Genomic DNA, 20238 nt, shown 5'->3' on the forward strand with positions numbered 1-20238 from the left:
TCTCACCTGTCAGGACAAGTTGGAGCAGAAAAGAGCCACAGGAGGTTAGGGATGGTGACAGTAATAGAGACATTCCCATGGAGGTTGGTTTGTTCTTAAGTACTGTTGGCCAAATAAACACAGCTGCTGGCAGGTTCCTTTGGAGGGTCGCAGCCCACTCCTGTGCACAGCCCTATAGCCAGCCCCCTGTGTGTCTTGGGTGAGTCACTGCTCCTAGAGAGTGAGGAATAAGCCTTATTCTAACCCAAGAGTGCCTAGCGTATCTTAGGGTCTCAATAGAACCTCAGCAGCCACCGTGGGGATTCTCAGTTGCTTCCAGCCACAGAGCTGAACCACACAGGCCTGAGGGAGCAGGTGGATTCCATCTTCTTGCTAGCTATCCCAAGACCTGCTGGGTGTATTTTTATACTTGGTGTGTCTTGCTTCTCGAGCTCTGAAAAGATGGAGTCTTAAGCAGGGAACAGGTTAATATTATCAAGCCATGGATGGCAGGGGTTAAAATATCCTTGGTCACATGGGAACTTGTTAATGAAGCAGATGAGCTCTGTTCAGGGCATGCTCATGCATCAGGGAGTTCATGACTCAAAGGTGACTGAGACCCTGAGAGGCCTCAGACACACAAAGGATTGTGGGTATTGTGCCAACCATAACTAAAACAAAAGCATCGAACTCCAATGAAGTCCAGTGAGAAGTTCAGACCTTCCTCTATCACACCAACAAAAGGGGGTGCTATTATTTTACTCTGCCTAAGACAGTACCCATGGCTTTGCAAGGAGTCTAGAAGCACCCACTTAGTTTGCCCAATATCCCAACTTTATCCTGAGATCGCAGGAAGAGTCTCATTTTACAGATTCTCTCTGATACCCCTCAAGGCTGGCCCAGTCCACAGCAGCTGCAGGGGAGTAGGGGTGCACCCAGACAGTGTTTCCAGGGCCATGTGTGCATCACACAGCTGGTGTCTGGGAAGAGCTGTGTCAGGTAAAGTGGGGGCGGGGCAACTCGTGGCTCCTGCAACCTTGTCTGCTCCATTCCCCTTTCAGGAGGTGACCTAGCTAGCATGCACCCCAATCTGTGCTCTGCGGGAGCTCCTATAAGCGGCCCAGAGCTGGAAAGCCTGAGCAAACCATACAGAGCATCTTCCAAGCTGTTGCCAGAAGTGGGGCGTGGAGCTTCTCATGGGTTCACCTCCCACACTCACATCAACACTGCAAGGTCACGAGGGTGGGCAGTGCCAGCCGCTCAGTCCCTGATACCCGATGCTCCTATCCACTTCTGATTTGTTTAGTTTTTGTTTTTCCTTTGAGACGGGGTCTTAAATAGCCCAGGCTGGCCTCAAACTCAAAACAAATAAACAAACAAACACACACAGCCAAGGATGACCTTAACTTCTGGACATCCCTACTCCATCCATCTCCTGAGTTGGGGTTACAGATGTGTACAAGCACAGCTGGTTTTAGGGGTGCAGGTGCTTGTGCCTGTTATGTGAGCTCTTTGCTGGCTGAGGGACAGCCCCAGTCCCCATGACTTGGTTTAATGTGGTAACTTTACTTGATTGGATGGGGAAGCTACTGTACTATAAAGGGACAATGAGTGGCTTGTTCTCGGTGACCTTGAGGGTTCTTCATGTTTGACCACCAGAACTTTCTATCTCACATGAGTTTGACCCCCAAAGATGTTCCAACCTCTTTTAAAGCTGCTGCTGTCTCTGCGTCCCCAAACGCTGTGAGCCTCTCGGGTGTTCTGTTTGTTCATTTTTTTCCCTTACGGGTTGTAGATCCCTGGCCATGCTATTCTTGGAAGAGGAGCCGAGGCAGAGGACAAAACTGAATGGTAGCAGAAGTAGGAAGGGGGTGCCAGGCTGACGCATGCCCCAAGGTCAAGGGTCTTTGCTCCCGCCTCACCCTGGGAGTCAGGGCTCTGCCTTCGTAAGGATGGAGGGCTAGCAAGGTGAGAATTCTCCAGCTCAGTCTGGCTCTCACCTTGTCCCAGGCTGCTCTGCACCCCCTCCCTAGAAGCCTGGGGAAAGCAAGAAAGGTCAGGTGTGTTTGCCCAAGCCAGGGGGAGGAGCTTTGAAAATACCTGTCTTCAGGCCATAGTGAGGAGGGAATGGCCACCTATTGCCATTTGTGTGATTCATTGCTGTCACCCCTAAGCTCCTGGCGGGCAGAATCAACCAGTTCAAGCCAACCACCTGCTGGTTTTCTGGAGCTGGCCCCAGCTCCATGGCCTTGAGCAACAAGAGGTCTCCTGCCAAGAGGTGATGCTGTCTTTAATGTCCTGAAGGATACTGGGTAGACTGAGTGGAACTTTCTGAAGCAGCCCCTGTCTCAGAGCCTGTACCCTTCTCTCCAACTGCGTGACTTCAGCTCCTACCTCTCTGTCACTTTTCTTCTTGTACTATAAATTAGTCCTTTAGGTAGGTTAGGTCTCCTGCTACCTGTGTGACTCTGGGAAAGCCACCAAAGCCAGAGTATCATTTACTATACACTATACTATACAGTTTATACCCTATATCATATACTATATGTACTACTCAAGTAGTATACTATTACTTCCCTGAGTTATACTGATATAAGAGACATAAAAACATTTTTGATATTTCTACAGGAAGACATCACATCACCAGTACCAGCATCGCTGGCTATTCAAGGACTGTCTCCTCATTGACAGCAAGGGTCCCTACCCCTTAGACATGGGCTCCAGTCCTGACTTACACACATATAACCCACAGTCCCCACTCTTTGTGAAATTGTGGTACCAAAGCCTGCCTTTCTGTGATGTCAGAAAAATCAGAGCAGATCCTTGGAATTCTCCAGTACCATGAAATCGGTGGAGTCATCGCCAGGTGGGGAGAGGCAGACCCAGCCTCAGTGACTGACGGTACAGTGAATGGATCTGTGTGTGCCCAGTCCAGGCCAGGATGGTCGCAGGCTACATGAAAGTCACAGAAGCCTATCTCAGGACTCCAGAGGTCACAGAGGGAAAGGTGTGGTTTGTCCCCTGAGGTTTTCCAAAGGCAGTGGCCACAAGGAGCCACTAGAAACACCTCAGCTCCAGGTCAAGGCCAGGTGTGAGTGCTGAGAAAATCAAGAAGGCATTTCTCTCCAGGGTGTTCTCTGTGTGGGAGGCTGGACTAATGGGCTTGTCCTTGCCATAACATGGTGACCTTGACTCTCAGAGGACATTGCCCTTTGGCAACTCCCAGGAACGCTGTGCCCCACTGCTTGGGCCATCTTGAAGCCAACATTTAAGGACAGGATCCTATGGGGCCCACCTCCTCCAAGCCCTTGCCTTATAAGACCCCAGTGACCTGGCACTTGTGGTCACAGCAGGAGACAGGAGCTGGCATTCCTCGGGGTTTGGGACTTCTAGCTGCACAGATGGAGACTACACGTTCCCTGCTCCGCATCCTTGGGGATCATATCTTGGAGTCTGGGATTTCTCAGGGCTTTAGGTTTCTGCTCCTTTGAAGCTCCTTTGAGCCACGTACAAATCAACACCAAGCGAAGGAAACGGTGCTGGAGCCTGAAGTTCGATGCTCTGGATTCTGGCTGGAAACCTCACAAAGCCCTGGGCTGCTGGGCGGCAGAGTCCTGTTGTAGGAAGACTGGTAGTGGTGAGGACTTCTACTCCAGTGCTTCCTGTGGGAATCAGGGGGACAAGATCAGCTGGATGTCCCAACCTGTGACTTCACTACCCACCAATGCAATGGGGACTGTCCACATGGCTGCCATTGAGTCTTAAGACAAATCTGTCTGAAGGACGTGGGAGAATGAGACATAGTCACTGAGGTCCCTGTCCCAGTGGGGCATGACAAGGATGAAAGGGGAATCCTCCCTAAGAGACTAAAGCAGTCTTTGGTCTCTGGGTCTTAGAGAACAGAGCTAGATACCCTCTCGGGCTCCACCCTGGAGAAACCTAGCCGAGAAGGAAAACTGGAGGCTCTTGGCCTGTCCCATTCTTTTAAAAATCAGGAGGGGAGCATTTTCATGACCACTGGGCCCTGGTACTACGGGAAAGACTCTGAGAAGTAGAATGGGGGCTGGGAGACTGATGGGAAGAGATGCTGCTTGGTATTTCTGCTAGGGAAGAATGGACGCTTGCGGCCAGTCGTGGTGATGTCTGGCGGGGATCCAGCTGAGGCACTGGGACAAGAGACAACTGTCAGGGACCCTCCAGTAGAAGTCAAGGGGGCTCCCAGCTATATAAAGGGATGTGGTGAGAAAATTTATCTCCTGGGGACCCAGCCAAGCTTAAAGTAGAGGGTGCATCTACCATTGTTAGAACCTTCTTTGGGCAAGCACTTCTTCTAATGACCTCCTCCCGCCTCAAGGCTCTGAGGTAGGTGTTCACCATGCACTTTAGATGGCAGGATACAGAGATGCATCCTTCTCAGGGCTCACTGGGTCAGAAAAGCAAGGTCAGTTGACAGACGGATTTATACTGATGTGATCTGGCCTTAAGGGCATGTGCACACAGACGTGGGAAAACATACTTCTTCAGTTGCTGTCAGGGGAGCAGGAGGCAGGGTTCCTTTTCAGGAGAGGGATGTCTCAGAGAGGACTCCTTGTCCCCAACACTGGCTGAACCCTGCTGATGGTCTTCAGTGGCTGGGATATGGCATAGAAGTTGTCTGAGGATGAACTTAGAGTAAGGCAAGCCAGGCAAGACCTCAGCAACATTCAGCTTTCAGGGCTGGGAAGTGGGTGTGTGGGTGGGTACGGGCATGAGTGTGTGCCTGAGTGTGGGGTGAGTGTATGCATGGGTGTGGCACTATGGGGTGTTAGAGGAGTCTGAAGGCAAGGCTACTGAGTGCTTAGTGCCTCTCTAGAGCATACTAGACCTAGTTACCTACTACATGCAGACAGGAGAGGAGGTGACCTTAGGAAGCTCGGAGGCAGAGTCACTGGCAAATTGTTGCCACCTCTGTGGGCTATGTGAACATTTAGAAAGGACACTTAGGAGCGTCTCTAAGTGAAGCCCAGGAGGAAAAACCTGAGGTCAGAGGGAACATTTTGGGAACTCAAAACCCATCTTTGCTAAGATCCTGAGGCAGGAGTGAGCCCTGTAAGGTCAGAGAGCCACTAAGGGGACCCTATGGTTAGAATGGACAGAAAAGTTGGGGTCAGGGTTAGAGAGTCCACTAGGATGAGATTAAGAAGGAACCCAAAAATGAGAGCCAGCAAGAGGAGAAGTTAAGGCTCTTGCCACAAAGCCTGGCAATGTGAACTCAATCTCTGGGCCCTACGAAGTGTCCTCTGGTCTGCGGACATCTACATGACCCATGCAGGCTCTCATACACATAATGGATAACTAAATACATAAACATAATAAGAAAATTTACGAAGGGACACAAAAAGGACCTGGGCTTAGAAATCTGTATTCAGAGGACCTTGGGCAGGAGAGCAAATGGTTTTATGAGTGAAGGGCTGGGTGGGGGGCACAGGGTGTCTCTTAGGAAACTGGATGACTTCTTTCACAGCCCTAAAGTCGGGAAGGAGGAATTTGTGGTGGACTTGTGGGGAAGCAGGAGTCCTGCTGAGGTCTATAGAGACCATTGATGCTGCCTGAACTCCCCTAGTGCCTGGCTTGGGGAATTTCCACTCAGAGCTCCAGGCTACTTGAAGGTTAGGATTTCCAGTTGGGAACACATGACAGGGTCACCTCACAGGTGGCTGGGCTGCAGGGCGGGGGCGTTGCCAGCTCAGAGTCCTAAGACAGACCTCAGCCTAAACAGAGAACTCAGCTAGCGGGTCAGGCCAACATTTCTGAGTGCCTTCATCTCCCTGGGGCTGTCATTAGTCCCCCTCTTAGGGAGCTTTTGTGAGGAAAAAGGAAGCTAGTTGTCAGGGTGACCAGACCCAGCATTACTCATGCTCTGCTGGTATTCCCACTAGGATGATCTTGAGAGCCTGGAGGAGACCCTGTGGTCCAGTCTCAGCCAACAGTGGCTTCTTACAGTAGACTTGCTTGGGCCTGTCACTGCGGTCAGGGCACAAAGACTCTGGGAGGCACTAAGTCCTTGGTTGTCTCTGTGCACTATCCCGGCTTGGGGACCTTTTGGCTTCTCAGAGGACCTCATTATGTGCCGGAACTCTTGCTGAGACCTGTAAGTGCATCCAGGCAGGTGTGACATCATAAATGACACATGCCCCCAGGGTTAGGTGGGGAGGAGGAAGGACAGGCCACCAAGGGAGTACCCTCAAAACAGCTGTGGCTCCAGCCACTGCCCAGAATGGTTCAGGAGGCTAGTCAGCTGCCTCAAATCCAGAACCAACAGAGACTAGGTCCCCATTGCATCTGGAACAGTTTCCTGCCTGGTCTCAGGGGGGCCTCTGGACTACAGAATGGGCCCAGGGGCAAGAGATATCAGGGTGGGACCTACTGGGTGGGAGGGTGAAGAATCCCTTGAGTGAAGACTGGGGACCCACACCTGCCTCTACGCATCTCCTCCAGCAGCCAGCCAGAAGCCCAAGGAAGTGGGGAGGGGGTGGCTCTGGTCCTGCCAGCTTCTACCCTGACCCTTTTGGGAAGTCTCTTAGAGAGCACGGTGCAGACCACTGGCTCTAAGGTCCCCTAACTGCAGGGTCCCTGGGGAGAGAGGAGAGGTTGTTACAGTTTACTTTGCTGCTCAGAGGTCCCTTCCTTCAGTGCCTGTGGAGGTCAGAGACTCTTCCCCTACCCTCACGTGGGTCCCTTGCTCCAACCAGCCCAGGCAGGCAGGTTCAGGGTAAGAGTCCCCTCACCAGCCCCTCCTCCTGCCTCATTCCTCCTGTCCCAACCCAGCTCATCCAGTGTGAAAGAAGGAAGTGCCACTGTTCCCATCCAAGCCCCAGGCAAGGGCAGGCACTCCCTGGCTCCTGCGTACCTCAGACACCTCCAGCAGCTCCTACCATGGACAGGTGGTACCTGGGTGAGTCTCCCAAGCCTGGGTCTCCCTGCCCTGCTCAACTTGGATTCAGGGGAGCACCCATGGCTTTCATATACACCTGCTGACTCCTCACAATTGTGGGAGAAACAGAAATGGGAGAGACAGGCTGCCCTAATAGGGACGGGGACCTCTGAGCCAGAGGCTATGGAAATCAACTCCCTATCAGCCTCCTCATCCAGCTGTGTGCCCGTGCATCAGACTACCGAGTCACATCTTCATCCCCGGTACTTCCTAGCTGCCTGCTCTCTGGCAGGTTATGCCACTTGTCTGTGCCTCAGATGAGACAGGATGAAGCTAGTGCTGCTTTTTCCAACTGAGCCATGGCAGTGGAGGGGTGACTTCCCCAGTGCCTAGAACAGAAAAGTAGTTGTCAACCTGCTTTTCCCATGGCTTTGCCTACCTGTCTACCTATCTGCCTGCCCATCATGCATCCATCCATCCATTCACCCATCCTTTTGTCTGTCTGTCTGTTTGTCATATGTCTTTCTAACTTGATGCCTATTTTGATCTCTTGTTCTAGAAAGAACTCATAGGGGCTTACAAAGATAGTTACCAAGGTAACATGATAAGGGGCGGAGGTACTGCTGAATTCTGTGAAGCCTGGCAAAAGATTTGGCAGCCATCGTGCAACCTGGACCTTCCAGCTCTGCTCTTCCCTTTCTGTGTGTCTTCCCTTGCTCTCAGTTTTTCGGGTCTCTGGTGGGCTATGGCACAAGCCCCTCTAGGTGTGGTTGGGGGAAGCAAATGTTCAGCCTTAGTTTCTTCACCTGTCAAATGGAACTACTGGAGATTATTAGATGGGGGCCGTGAGTGCTGAGAGCCTGGCGTGTGGGGGCAGACTCTCACAGGGCGGGGCTGCTGTCCTTCTGTGTGAGTGTGTGTTGCTGGGCTCCGGAAGCTCGGGAGAGCTGCGTGAGTGCTTTTAAGCCATCCAGCCAGGGCTGGTCTCTGCTCTTACCACTTAGCAGGGAGTGGCTGGCTCTCCGATGGTACCAGCAAACAAAAGGCTAATGCCTGCCATTTATCAAGCAGTACAGAAACAATGGTACCCACCACTGTCCTAGGCCATATTCTGAAGTGCCTATCTCAGTCCCCACAACCTCCCAGAGTCCTGTGCCCTGCCCACTGTATAGATGACAAGATAGACATGGAGAGATAAACAAATCGGCAATGGAAAGGTAAGCAAATGACAAAGGCAAGTGGTGAGTGCCAGTGTCCTGACATTGATGGAGGGGCACCTACAGATGGAGCCCTTCCTCTCAGAAGGACTGACTGCACCAGGGGAGCAAATATCTGTCTGTCTGTCTGTCTATCACCTATCCATTCATAAATCCTTTATAGATCTAGCTATCCTCTATGTAGTTTGTATGTATGCATGCGCATATGTATATATGTATGCCTGTATGTATGTAGCTATGTATGTGTATATATATGTATTATGCATGCACTCATCCATCTATCTCTATCTATCTATCTATCTATCTATCTATCTATCTATCTATCTATCTATCATCTATCCATCTATCCATAAATCTATTATCCATCTTGGTATCATTTCTCCATCAACCTATCACTTATATAGCTTGTATGCATGCAGGTATGCATGCAGGTATGTATGTATGTATGTATGTATGTATGTATGTATCTATCTATCTATCTATCTATCTATCTATCTATCTATCATCTATTTCTTGTTTACCTATCACCTGTGTATCTATTTATATATCATCTGCTAGTGTTGGATATTAGCTTCTTGGAGGCCAAGTCGACCATCTGGAACCCAAAGAAGACTGTGGTCTTACAGAATCCACACCATAGTTACCAAGGGGATGGTTACAGTGAGTGCAGGACAGGCTGGGGGTGGGTGGGTGGGTATGGCCATAGCATTTGAGCCCTGGATCTCAAAGGATAGCCATTATTTGTCTTCAACTCTCACTGGATGTTTGACCTTGGGCCTCAGCTTCTCCATACCTCAGATAGCTCATGTCAAGAGAGGAACTAAAGCAAAAGGGAGACAACAGCTAGAAAATGCTTTGTAAGCCCTAAGATCAAGCTGAGCTTCTTCCTGAAAGAGTCATAAGCATATGGTGACAGCCGCAAGAGGGAGTGTTGGGCATCAGGATAGGACATTAGTCAGGGATGGTGGAGGATTTCAGACTGAGGTGTGAGTGGCTAACTGTGGTGGCCTCGGGACCAGGATAAATAAAACAAGTCAGGACAGGCTGTCAGGGACAGCAGTGCTATTGAGGCTGATCCTGCTGGGGACCCAAGATTCACAGGACTGTGGTAAGAAGGGAGCCAGGCCGGGCTCCTTAGGAACACGGCGGGGAGACATGACTGCCCCATGAGAATGTAAGCTGTCACGGTGCTATCCACAGGGCCTTGCAGGAAGCTCTGGAGGCTAAGGGACTTGGAAGTCCCCATCCCGACCCAGGACCCCTATCTATACTTCCCATGTGCCCTTCACCGAGAGTGCATCTTGAAATTCTCACTTCCTCATCTCACTCCCAGCTGCGGCTTCCCCGGCTGATGGAAGAATACTGTTGCTGCCCATCCCAGCCCTGCTCTCTGGAAATTTCCTCTGGGAGGGGCTGGAGACCTCAGGCAGCTCCTCCCTGCCTCTGGCTCCCCCCATACCTCCCCTTGCCTGGGTCAGCAAGAGCCCCTCTGGGGACACTCAGCCTTTCTTGTGACTGGGGTAAATATTACCTGACACTGTTAATATTTAATGCCCCCCCACCTCTGCCCTGGCCACGGCAGACACTGTCCCCATAGTAGAGGCCACAGGAAGACCGTCGTGGAGAAGCCCCGATGGCTGGGGAAATATCAGATCTGTCAGCGAACAGTGGTGAGACTGGCAGGACTCTGCCTGGGACTGGCTCTGGTGGGCAGCTAGACCCCTTCCCTCTCCTGTTCCTTGGAGTTCCCCAGCCAGTGGCTCTCTTAGAAAATTAGCATTCAGAAGGGATCCTCAACCCCACCCCCACAGAAAAAGAGCAGAATAGCAGAAGTTGGAGCATCAGAAGTGTGTGTGTTTATGTGTGTTGTGTGTTTGTGTGTGTGTGTGTGTGTGTGTGTGTGTGTACGTGTGTGTGTACATGTGACTTTGTTCTGGGTGACAGGGTGTTGTTCTGTAGCCCAGGTTGGCCTGGAACTCATATAGCCCAGAATAACCTAAAATTCACTGCATTCTTCCTGCCTCAGCCTTCCACGCCCTGCCCAGTGTGACTTTCTCATCTTGGATGGAGAACTAAGATTTCAAAGTGGTCAGGGGCTGCCGGGGTTGGAGATGGGAGGAGCAGCCCTTTAGCTTAGCCTTCCCCAGAAGGCTTAGGGTCACAAGAAAAGCCCAGCGTTTTGAAATCCACAGACTCAGGCCTGGAGCCCAAGAGGACCCCTGCCGGTCCATAGATGTTGAGTTTTCTGACCTAGAACACTGGTGGAAGAGGGACTCATTAAATGCTTCCTGAAAGGGAAATGGGGGTGGGGTGGGGTTTGGGGTCCTGTCTTGGATCTGGCTGAGGCTGATGCTAGCTCCCCATTTGACCTTGAACATGACGGAAGTGTGGGAAGACTTTCTGCATGGATGCAGAGCCTGGGTCACTGTGGCTTCTCCTTAGATTTTGACCTTTCTGAACAACCCATACCTGAGGTTCACCAGCACTGACCCCCTCTGGCTACTGGAGGGATCTGGACTCACCAGACCCTGCGGCTGGCTGATCACTACAGGGGCACAGTTCAAAGTTGCCTGGGAATTGTTAACTTTTTCATCCCTTTAGAAAAGGCCCCGGACAAGAGGGGCTCCAGCAGGGCAGCAGAGAGTACAGCTGGCATGGAGTGGGGAATGGGGGTGGTGTGTGTGTGTGATTGTAGCTTTGCTGGCCATTGTACTACCAGCTATCCAAGGGTAAGTGCTCTGAGCTCAGGCTGGCAGAGAGCAGAATATCGGCTTCCTTCAGGGTGAAGGAGCCACAGGAGGCAGGGCCAGGGGCAGGCAGCTTGGTCTGAAAAAGTCTTCTTCCTCTATGTCACTTGAAAGGGAGCCTAGCACGTAGACTCATAGTGACGCTTTGCCTGGGTTCAAATCCCAGCTCTGCCCCTTACTCGCTGTGTGGTTGTGGGGTGACTTACTTACCCTCTCTGTGCCCCAGTCTCTTGTGGATGAGAGGGAATAACAACTGTGCCTCAGGTTGTACGAGCTGATGCTCAGACCATTTTGGCCGGGAATGCACAGAAACTAAGTGCTCCTCCTGCCCGTTAAGTATGTCCGGAGGACAGTGACACAGCAGAGTAGAAGCTAGGATGAGTCAAGCCCTGATTCTGCCTTCCATTTCCACTGTGTCCTTACGAAGACTCCAGTGGGCCCTTGATTCCTTCTCCCGTTCCTTGAACACAGAGGCTCTGCTTTCCGCCTTAATTTATTTCAGACATTGCCTTTCCCCGAGGACGTGGAATTATATCAATAGAGGCCTCTGGGGGCTTCCTGGGAGTTGGCTTTTTGGCCTGACTTCGTTATGATACAGAGCTGGGAGCTGGGGAGGACCACGCCCTCCGGAGACTGAGGTCCCTTCAGACAGGGCAGGTTTCTATTCAGATGCCCAGCGTCTGATCCCATGATGCCCATGTGATGTAACCTTTAGGGCGTCCTCACAGGTCCCCTCTTCACTGGGTCACTCTAGCCAGCCTTCTCTTCATCTCGATCCTGGGAGTTCGTTTGAGAACTCTGGAGTTCCCACTACTCTGGGGTTGTGATTTCTTGCTCATCCCACCCCTGGCTCTCTTCTCAGGTGGCAGTGCCAAGGGGACAGAGAATCCCTTCGAGTACGGTAAGCCGGTCCTCCCCTGCCTACTCCGTCAGATGGCTTCCAGCCCTGGGTTCCTGCTATCTGCTCTTAACATGGCGGGGCTGCCTCGCGGGTGGACTTTGGGAGGTCTGTGAGGGGGCGTGCCTACACCACTGCGCATGTCTCCTCTCTCCAAGACTATGAAACCGTCCGCAAAGGAGGCCTGATCTTCGCGGGCCTGGCCTTCGTCGTGGGCCTCCTCATCATTCTCAGTAAGTGGGGACAGATGGAGCATTTCCCAAAGTCATACCGTAAGGACACTTGCCAGGTCCCCACCCACACTCCAGCCTGAGGAGGAATCCAGGAATATGCAGAGGACAGCGAGCCTACCGCTTCTTTCAGTGTGCCCCCTGGTGGCCGTGGGATGGGAAGCGGAGAGGGAAGTCTGGCTGGGCAACTGTGGGGCAGAGGCTGCCAGGGGAGCAGGCACCGCCCCATCTGGACACCACGTCCTAAGCCACCCTATCCCTTGAGTAGTCTCAGCACACTGAGAGACACCGCCTGTAGCCCCACTGTCAGCGTTTGAGATGGACAGTGAGACTCGCAGGGAGAGACTTGTAGCAGCTCTCTCGGTGTAGCAGACATCCACTCCTCCACATATTGCTGCAAACTAGCAGAGATGGAAGCCAGGGCCTGGGGACTCTCGCTAACTTATCCTAACTCTGGAGACAGGGAGACTCCATTTTCTCTCTGTTAAATGGGGACAATACCAACAGTCTAGTAAAATTGGGGTTAACATCCTAAGATAGCCACAGAGGTGAAGGGGTACTTTAGGGAGGTTCTAAGGTAGCCATGAATAGTTCTAGGGGGCAGGAATGGTCTTACCTGTCCTTGAGCCCTGGTAAGCACAATAGCAGATGCTTGTTGTCTTGCCTTGTTGAAGTGAAAAGAAAATACCAGAATCACAATCAGAAAGACATTTGGTGAAGCAAAGAGGATCCTGTATTCTGGAATTCCCACACACTCTGGCTCCTCCCACTCTGAATGAAAGCTGGGCTCTTGGAAGATCTGGTGTGTGTGTGTGTGTGTGTGTGTGTGTGTGTGTGTGTCTTTGAGGGGGGGTGTTGGAAATTATTAGCCTAGGCAAAGCTCTCAAAGCTGGTGGCATCACGAACTCTGGTCCCAGTGGCCACTTACAACATGTCCCCAGTCCAGCACAGATCTGGTGCAGTGACTATTTGTTGATTGACTAATTGCTTAGTGGTCCACCCTTATATAAACAGAGAAAACATGGACCCCAAACCCCACCCTATGATGGTGTTGGAGGAGGGGGGTTAAGCCTGGCAGAACCAGCTCTTCTGGGGTCTCCGTGGGGAAAAATGGCATCAAACTTTACGTTTTCTTTTCAAGGCAAAAGGTTCCGCTGTGGGGGCGGTAAGAAACATAGGTAAGTGCCAATAGGAAACCGAAGAGGTGGGTGGGGCAGAGAGGAAGTCAGGCGGGGAAGTTTTCCCCGATGGGGAGGAGGGGGTCCTCCATCTGGGGGAGCACGGACACACGCTCCCTCTGTCTTCATCCTCTTTATCCTTCCTCGCCCCAGGCAGGTCAATGAAGATGAACTGTGACAGAAGGTATGTACCCTTCAAATGGCGTGAAGGGCTGGGGAGAGCACGCTCACGACTAAGATAAAACAAGCTGAGGGAAATTTGGGGGTTCAGGCCGGCTGTTCCCATGAATGTTTTAAAGCGAGCACTGGGTGTCTAAAGTGGGGTGTGTGAAGTAGGAACACTGTGGAGGAGGGGGGCCTTGAGGATAATAAGAGGGACAGGAACAGAACCATAGGTGCAGAGGCCTCCCTCCCAACTCAAACCCAGCCTTTGTCTTTCCAGAGCCGGCAGTGCCCACGGGTGCATGGGCACCAGCGATGACCACCTTCCCCAGCTGCGCACCACAGACCCCAGCACAGTCAGCATGGGCTGAAGGAAGTGCCAGGCATCCTGGGAACCCCTTCATGGTCATCCCCTCCTGCCTCAGATCCTTAACTTCCTCTCTTCCCCAGCTTCTCTAACACCCCACTCCCTGTTCCAAGTTGAGGAGCATGTGTAGCCTCATCCCCCTGGTTTTCAATGAATCCTTGTATAAGCAACTGCCAATGAAATCGGGCTCGCTGTGGTCATCCGTGAGTGCTTATCATTCACCCCTGAAAACAGTTTCCTGGGGACAGAGACCTCTGCCTGACTTCTGGGCACCCTGCCAAAGTCTGAAGGTGTCAAGATGAAGGTGACTGGGTGGGCTGGGTCCTGCTGGCTGCTGCTGCTGCTGCTGCTGTGGAAACCCCAGAGCTTTCACGGGGATCTTGCTTCTCCAGTGATCTGTCCAACCAGGCAGTAGCTGACTGTGGCCACGCTCATGGGCTCTATGGTTTTCCTAGGTATACTACAGTCCAGGGTAAGTGGTCAGAAAGGCCTCACCTCATGCTTCCAGCCCATCCTTGAGTTGGTGGGGTTCAGGAAACTCCAGCTGGGCCCACCCCTGCCCATCTATTTGGATGTTGGCTTGCTTTGCCCCTAGGTCAGGAGTAAAGGTGAGAGCGAGTCCCCTGTTACTGCATGCTTCAGCTCCATCCATCTGGGCAGAGATTCACAGAGGTTCAACTCCCTCTCCCTCCATTCCCATGGAATCTCTAAGGAGACTGGAGGGCTGGCTGGATGCTGGCACCATCTGGTGACAGGCCTCCTTAGCTACATCTCTGAGTATCTGAGCAGAGCCCTGTTCTGAAAGGAACAGGCTGAGTTAGGGTGAACTACACAGTCAGGGTGGACAGGCCAATTCACTTGGTACTTAAGCCTTCTGTCCTAACCCACTGCCCCAGGCTCTGAAGCCCACCCGCCCACCCTTCCACCCACCCTTCCATAAGTGATCGCAGGCACTCCTTTGAGAGACTGTTGCCATTGTATAGAAGGGGATGTTGAAAGGTAGTGGTGGCAATCTGCTTGCCTTTTCTGTCAGGGCTGGGAGATGAGAGGAGCCTGCGGTGGAAGGGCATGTGTCAGCTGAGGCACACAGGTAAAGTCTGGGTACTATGCTCAGTATCACACCACTGACAAAGTATGACCTCATACCCTGAAACAGAGGTCAGAACTGCTGTTCTGAGCTCCTCCTGGAGGATGGGAGGAATGAGCTGGGGTGGAGCCAGTCTGACCAGAGGTAGGACCGGGGAGGAGACAAACTCTTCAGGGTTTCTGGATGCCTGGGGCAAGGCAAATGGGAAGAGGTATTATTCAAGGTCTGTGGTCCACTAGAGAGAAGTGGGAGCCATATGGAAGGAGTCATGTTTCCAGAATGTTCTATACACCAGCCCATCACTTAAATGGTCTTTGGTGAGTCACTTCTGTCTGCTACCACGTCTTCTGCTCTGTTCTCTAAGTGGCCAGACTGGTACACTTGAGGTAGACTTTAGGGACTTTGCCTGACCTGGGCCTAACCATTTGTTGAGTAGGTAGATCTAGGTACAAACATGAGATTACTGGTAAGCCTTCCTCCTATCCCCATGCCCTCTGCCACCCCCCCCCCCCCCCCGGGCTGAGGCTCAGTGAGCCAGACCTGGGCTGAGACTGCTCCACGGACATTCTGATTCTGTGACCTGCTCCTGGACCCAGACATCTCCCTTCACTATCCAGGAAGTTCCTCTGCTGAGAGTTACTGAAGGTGCCTGTCACTCTGAGGTTTTCTACACATCCAAGCTGTCCTAAACTACAGAATACAAATCAAGTCTTCGAAGTGTTGCTTCGCTTATACAGAGCTGTAGGAGCCTAGCTGTCTTAGGTTGCAGTTCCTTCTATTACTACCAGAGGGAGCCCACGACTTACTCAAAGTCACCTGAAATTACAGCTGATCTCCTGAACCGCTCCTTTCCACGAAGCTTTAGACCCCACAGCTCGAGTTATCATCATGATCCTATCCCGAATATCCAGATTCTCCCTTCCAAACTCACAATTACCCAAGTATGGGGCACCCAGGGTAAGGGCAATGACTCCATCTTGGGATGAGTGGTCTGTCTGGGTGGGGCCCTGTCTTGTCTGGACCTGGCTTCCCTTTTAGAAGCTGGGACCAAGGCTGGCTCACCTGGAGTGTGAGGACTCCTTGCGCGGCTCTCCAACTTTTCTAAAAACTTTGGCACTTTTGGGGATCACTCTCACCTCACCTCAGCGGTTACTGGTTCAGTGAGGAAGTGGGTGTCCCAAAAGACTTACTTTGAGTAGCTCTGCTGGCCCTGCCCACAGAAAAACGAGGGTATCAGGGCAGAGGGAGGACGGAGTTCCTCCTCCCCTAGTACCTTGCTCAGGGATCTACTAGTACCCCTGCAGGGACGTGAATGGCTTCTCTGCAGACGAGCACCCCAGGTGGCCAAGCTCGGAACTGCAGTTGGATGGTCAATACGGGTTAGAAGCCCCGCCTGGTGAATCCCATAGCTGCTGTCCCAATCTGGATCAGTTTGGGCCTCGGAGTCAGCGACTTAACCTCCACAGTCAAGTGTGATAGGAGAGCAACACTGAGGCTGCAAGGGAGAAGATTCTGGGGACTCCAGTCCCCTCCGTCTCAGGCTGCACAAGGAACTGGGAGTGCTTTGTGTTCTTACAGTTGGATAGCTGAGGGGCTGGGAAGAACTTCTACTTAGAATTTGGAACTTTAGTGCCCAGGCTTTCATTAAGACACTGGAGGGACAAGGGGGATGGCAGCAGGACATAGGTTAGGGTGTGTGTGTGTGTGTGTGTGTATGAGGGGGGCGGTCCTCAGTTGTCATGGGCCTCATGTCTGGGAGTCAGGGGCTAGAGCCACTCTTAAAGCCCCGTTTGGCAGCTTTGTTTCTCCAAGCCTGCTGAGCTGCCCAGTGTGTCCCATAATCCCACAGTGCTGTTGTCTGTCCTTACATCTTTAAACCTGGTCCTCTGTTTTGAGAACTCCTCACGGTGGCTTCCTGGAAGAGTGTCTTGGTGTCACAGGGAGGAATGCCCAGGTGAGCCAGGCAGGAGATGGAGGAGGGTAGGAAGTCCCCAGCCAGGCAGCAGCTGGTGGATCAGAACAGCTGCTGCAGCCCCACAGGCCACCAATGATGCCCTGAAAACAGAAACTGGCCTTCCTACCAGTGTTATCCCCAAGCCTGCTGTGTGACCTTGGAAAGGTCCCTGTCTGTCTCCAGACTTGGCTTTTGGGGAAACAAAGCAGGAGATGAAAATTCTAAGGTCCAGTCTAAAAGTCAAGGGGCAGTGGTTCTGAAGGGGACGTGGGAGCTAGAGTAAGTCCTCTCCCTGGCCCAGGGTAGTTAGTGTTCTTAATGCACAACTAGATGCACACAGCCACATGAGCACAGGAGCTTGGTACGTGAGAAAGGCTGCCACAAGGCACCTGGAGAAGTAGAGGAAGAAGATCATATGGAGCATGGTGAATTCTCTGTTACCACCCCCCCAACCTCCCAGAAAGTCCTGTCAATCAATAACCAAGTCTGCACTCACACAGAAACTTCTGGACCTCAGCATTCCTGCTCTGCAGTAAACAACAGCTCAGGTCTCTTGTCTGCAAACCAAACATTCACTATCAAGTTAATAAAGTTATTCAGGAGAGGCCTGAACCCTCAGACAGCCACTCAGGAGACATGAGCAGGAACAGGGGGTGCAGAATGGACCTCGGCTGTTCTGGGGTCCTTCCTGCTACCCTGACATACTTTCTTAGATCAGAATATACTCTCACTCCAGACCCCAGCGGATTAGCTAGTCCAGGATGGGAATCATACCTCTAAGTTCATGCACGCCCCCTAGTGGCCATCCCAGATCCAGCAGAGGATGTACTCAGTAAACAATAGTTGAGTGACCACACTGGCTGCTTTAGAGGAAGGCATAGGGGTAAGGAGGGCTGTGCAGGCATGGGGTCTGGGGCAGAGTCGGTGGTGTGTAGGCTCACTGAGGTGGGGTGTCTTTGAGGCCTTTCCCAGTATTAGCCTTCAGCTCATCCTCTGAGTCTTGGTGTGTTGGCTGGTTTTGTGTCAACGTGACACAAGCTAGAGTCATTGCAGAGAAAGGAGCCTTAGTTAGGAAATGCCTCCGTGATATCCAGCTGTAAGGCATTTTCTCAATTAGTGATCAGTGGGGATGGCCCAGCCTATGGTGGGTGGTGTCATTCTGGGCTGGTGGTCCTGGGTTCTATAAGAGCAGACTGAGCAAGCCATGGGGAGCAGGCCATTAATCAGAACCCCTCTATGGCCTTTGCATCAGCTCCTGCACCTGGGTTTGTCCCCTATCTGAGTTCCTTCAGTGATGAACAGCAATATGGAAGTGTAAGTTAAATAAACCCTTTCCTGCCCAACTTGCTTTTTAGTCATGGTGTTTTGTCACAACAATAGAAAGAAATTCTAACTAAGACACTTGGGAACCAGCAAAACCCACTGAAACCCTGGGCCAGTGACTCTGCGATAGGCATTATTTCCAAGTTAAGAGTCAAGACTACCAGCTTTCCTGGACCCCTCCCCTTAATCATTTGGGAGCGTTCTGTCTCGGCCCCTCTTCTCAGGATACCATGATGTCCAGAGATGACAAAGAGGCAGTGCCCTATGAGCCCACCTTCAAGATAGCCAGGTCCCAGGGATAGACTGAGCTAAGGTATAGGGGAGATGTCTTCACTCGTTGGGTCTCTGGCCGCTCAGCCAGAGCCCTTAGTTTCTTCCCTTGAGGAGGAGGGGGGTGATCTGTGGTCCAACTAGTCTGTCTCAGTTAGGGTTTTACTGCTGTGAACAGACACCATGACCAAGGCAACTCTTATAAGGACAACGTTTAATTGGTACTGACTTACAGATTCAGAGGTTCAGTCCAGTATCACCAAGGTGGGAGCATGGCAGCATCCAGGCAGGCATGGTGCAGCTGAGAGTTCTACATCTTCATCTGAAGGCTACTAGGAGAAGACTGGCTCCCACGTGGTAAGGAGGAGGGTCTCATTGTTCATCCCTAAAGTGACACACTTCCTCTAACAAGGCCAAAACCACTCCAACAAAGCCATACCCACTCCAACAAGGCCAAAACGACTCCAACAAGGCCGTACCTCCTAATAGTGTCACTCCCTCAGCCAAGCATATTCAAACCACCACATAGGCTGAGACCAAGGAGGATATGGGAAAAGGTTTCCTTGAGTCTAGCATTGATGATCAGTGGCTTGCTCCTCTTCCTGTCTATTTAGAACTAACTTCATGTCAGGACCTCTGGAGCAGATGGAGGGGCCCTGGATGTCCTTGTTCCTTCTCTCTATGTAGTCACTTTCCTCTGTGATCATTTGTCAGTAGACCTGTTGAGGACGGGTGGCCCAGTGGGTTAGATCCCACGCTGTGACCCTAACAGCTCTGGCAATGCAGTGGCAGAAATTAGGCCCATGTGCCTCAGGGAGTGTTGCTGGTTAATTTTTTGTCTACTTGACACAAGTTAGAGTTATCTGGGAAGAGGGACCTGTAGGCATGTCTGCGTGGCATTTTCTTGATGACTGGTTGATATGGGAGGCCCAGTTCACTGTGGGTGGGATCATTTCTGGGCTGCATAAGAAAGCAGGCTGAGCAAAAGCCATGGGGAACAGGCCAGTAAGCAGAGCTCCTCCATGGCCTCTGCTTCAGTTCCTGCCTCCAGGTTCCTGCCTTGACTTCTCTCAGGGGTGGACTGTGACCTGGAAGTGTAAGCTGAATAAACCCTTTTCTGTCTCCGGTTGTCTTTTACCACAGCAACAGCAAACAACCCTCCCCTGAGCTCTGCCTACATATCAGAGAGCAAGAAGCCCAGGCTGGAAGACACTGTGTGTCCTTTCAGGGAGGTCTCAGAGTTGGATATGTACACAATTGGGATGGGACGGAACAGGTTGCATCTTGCCTGTGAGCACAACTTTGAATGGTAGAGAATCAGGCCAATTTTCAGCACAGCCTCCAGTGCTGCTGTTCTGTCCTTAGACACAAGGGGACGCCACATAACCAGCTTCTCAGTTTCAAGGTTCACTGAGGACTATGTGATCAGCAGGAGCCGGGAAAGCTGGGATGTAGACTCCCCAGAGATGGAGAGGTGCACTCTGCCCTCCACAACCATCCATTTGGGGGGGGTGGACATGACAGTTCAACCTCCTGGCCATGTGTAAGCTCCTGCTCGCCCAACCCTTCACCAAATGGGGCAGAACCCTGATGTCACTGTCTGCATAGACTCTCTCATCATCACCCCAATCTAAGCAGGTCTAGAAACATGGCTGTCATCTGGACTTAGTACTTCCCTTCCCCCAGATCCTGCACGGCAGAGATGGGACGCGGTGTGGAAACAGACCGTGATAGGTAGGTCTCAGCCCATCAGCTGGACAGTAACAGGGAAATCCTTCCGTAGTCCTGTGCCTCAGTTTCCTCATCTGTGAGATGAGCATTATAAGCCCCATTATTAGGTTGAGTGAGATCAGGGATATTAAACAACGCCATCAATCGCTACCAAACAGAACGGGACTTGGTGAGAGACAAGG

The 20238-nt window shown here is 51.9% G+C and overlaps 1 protein-coding gene across 4 annotated transcripts; it reads left to right on the top strand.

Moving 5' to 3' along the window:
• The first annotated feature begins 3321 nt into the window (after positions 1-3321).
• Positions 3322-13891, top strand: Fxyd2 (FXYD domain-containing ion transport regulator 2). Of its 4 annotated transcripts, XM_030244032.1 has the most exons (7): positions 6163-6662; positions 6787-6913; positions 11719-11757; positions 11913-11987; positions 13126-13162; positions 13316-13346; positions 13605-13891. In XM_030244032.1, the coding sequence occupies exons 2-6, from the start codon at positions 6895-6897 to the stop codon at positions 13338-13340; spliced, it is 195 nt and encodes a 64-aa protein (XP_030099892.1). In that variant the 5' UTR covers positions 6163-6662; positions 6787-6894; the 3' UTR covers positions 13341-13346; positions 13605-13891. The 4 variants fall into 4 exon arrangements, 3 of the variants coding, with proteins under 3 accessions (XP_030099892.1, NP_439888.1, NP_031529.2); NR_028499.1 differs by lacking the exons at positions 6163-6662; positions 6787-6913 and adding an exon at positions 3322-3616; NM_052823.3 differs by lacking the exon at positions 6163-6662 and having other exon boundaries at positions 6794-6913.
• The last annotated feature ends 6347 nt before the right edge of the window (positions 13892-20238 follow it).

This window comes from Mus musculus, chromosome 9, assembly GCF_000001635.26.
Source record: "Mus musculus strain C57BL/6J chromosome 9, GRCm38.p6 C57BL/6J".
Taxonomy (NCBI): Eukaryota; Metazoa; Chordata; class Mammalia; order Rodentia; family Muridae; genus Mus; species Mus musculus.

Bases quoted from the DNA above. Each gene is read 5' to 3' on its own strand.
- Fxyd2 (NM_007503.4), top strand. From the start codon at position 9,743: ATGGCTGGGGAAATATCAGATCTGTCAGCGAACAGTG. The intron at 9,780-11,718 runs GTGAGACTGGCA...CTCTCTTCTCAG, and splicing joins AGATCTGTCAGCGAACAGTG to GTGGCAGTGCCAAGGGGACA. The intron at 11,758-11,912 runs GTAAGCCGGTCC...CCTCTCTCCAAG, and splicing joins AGAGAATCCCTTCGAGTACG to ACTATGAAACCGTCCGCAAA.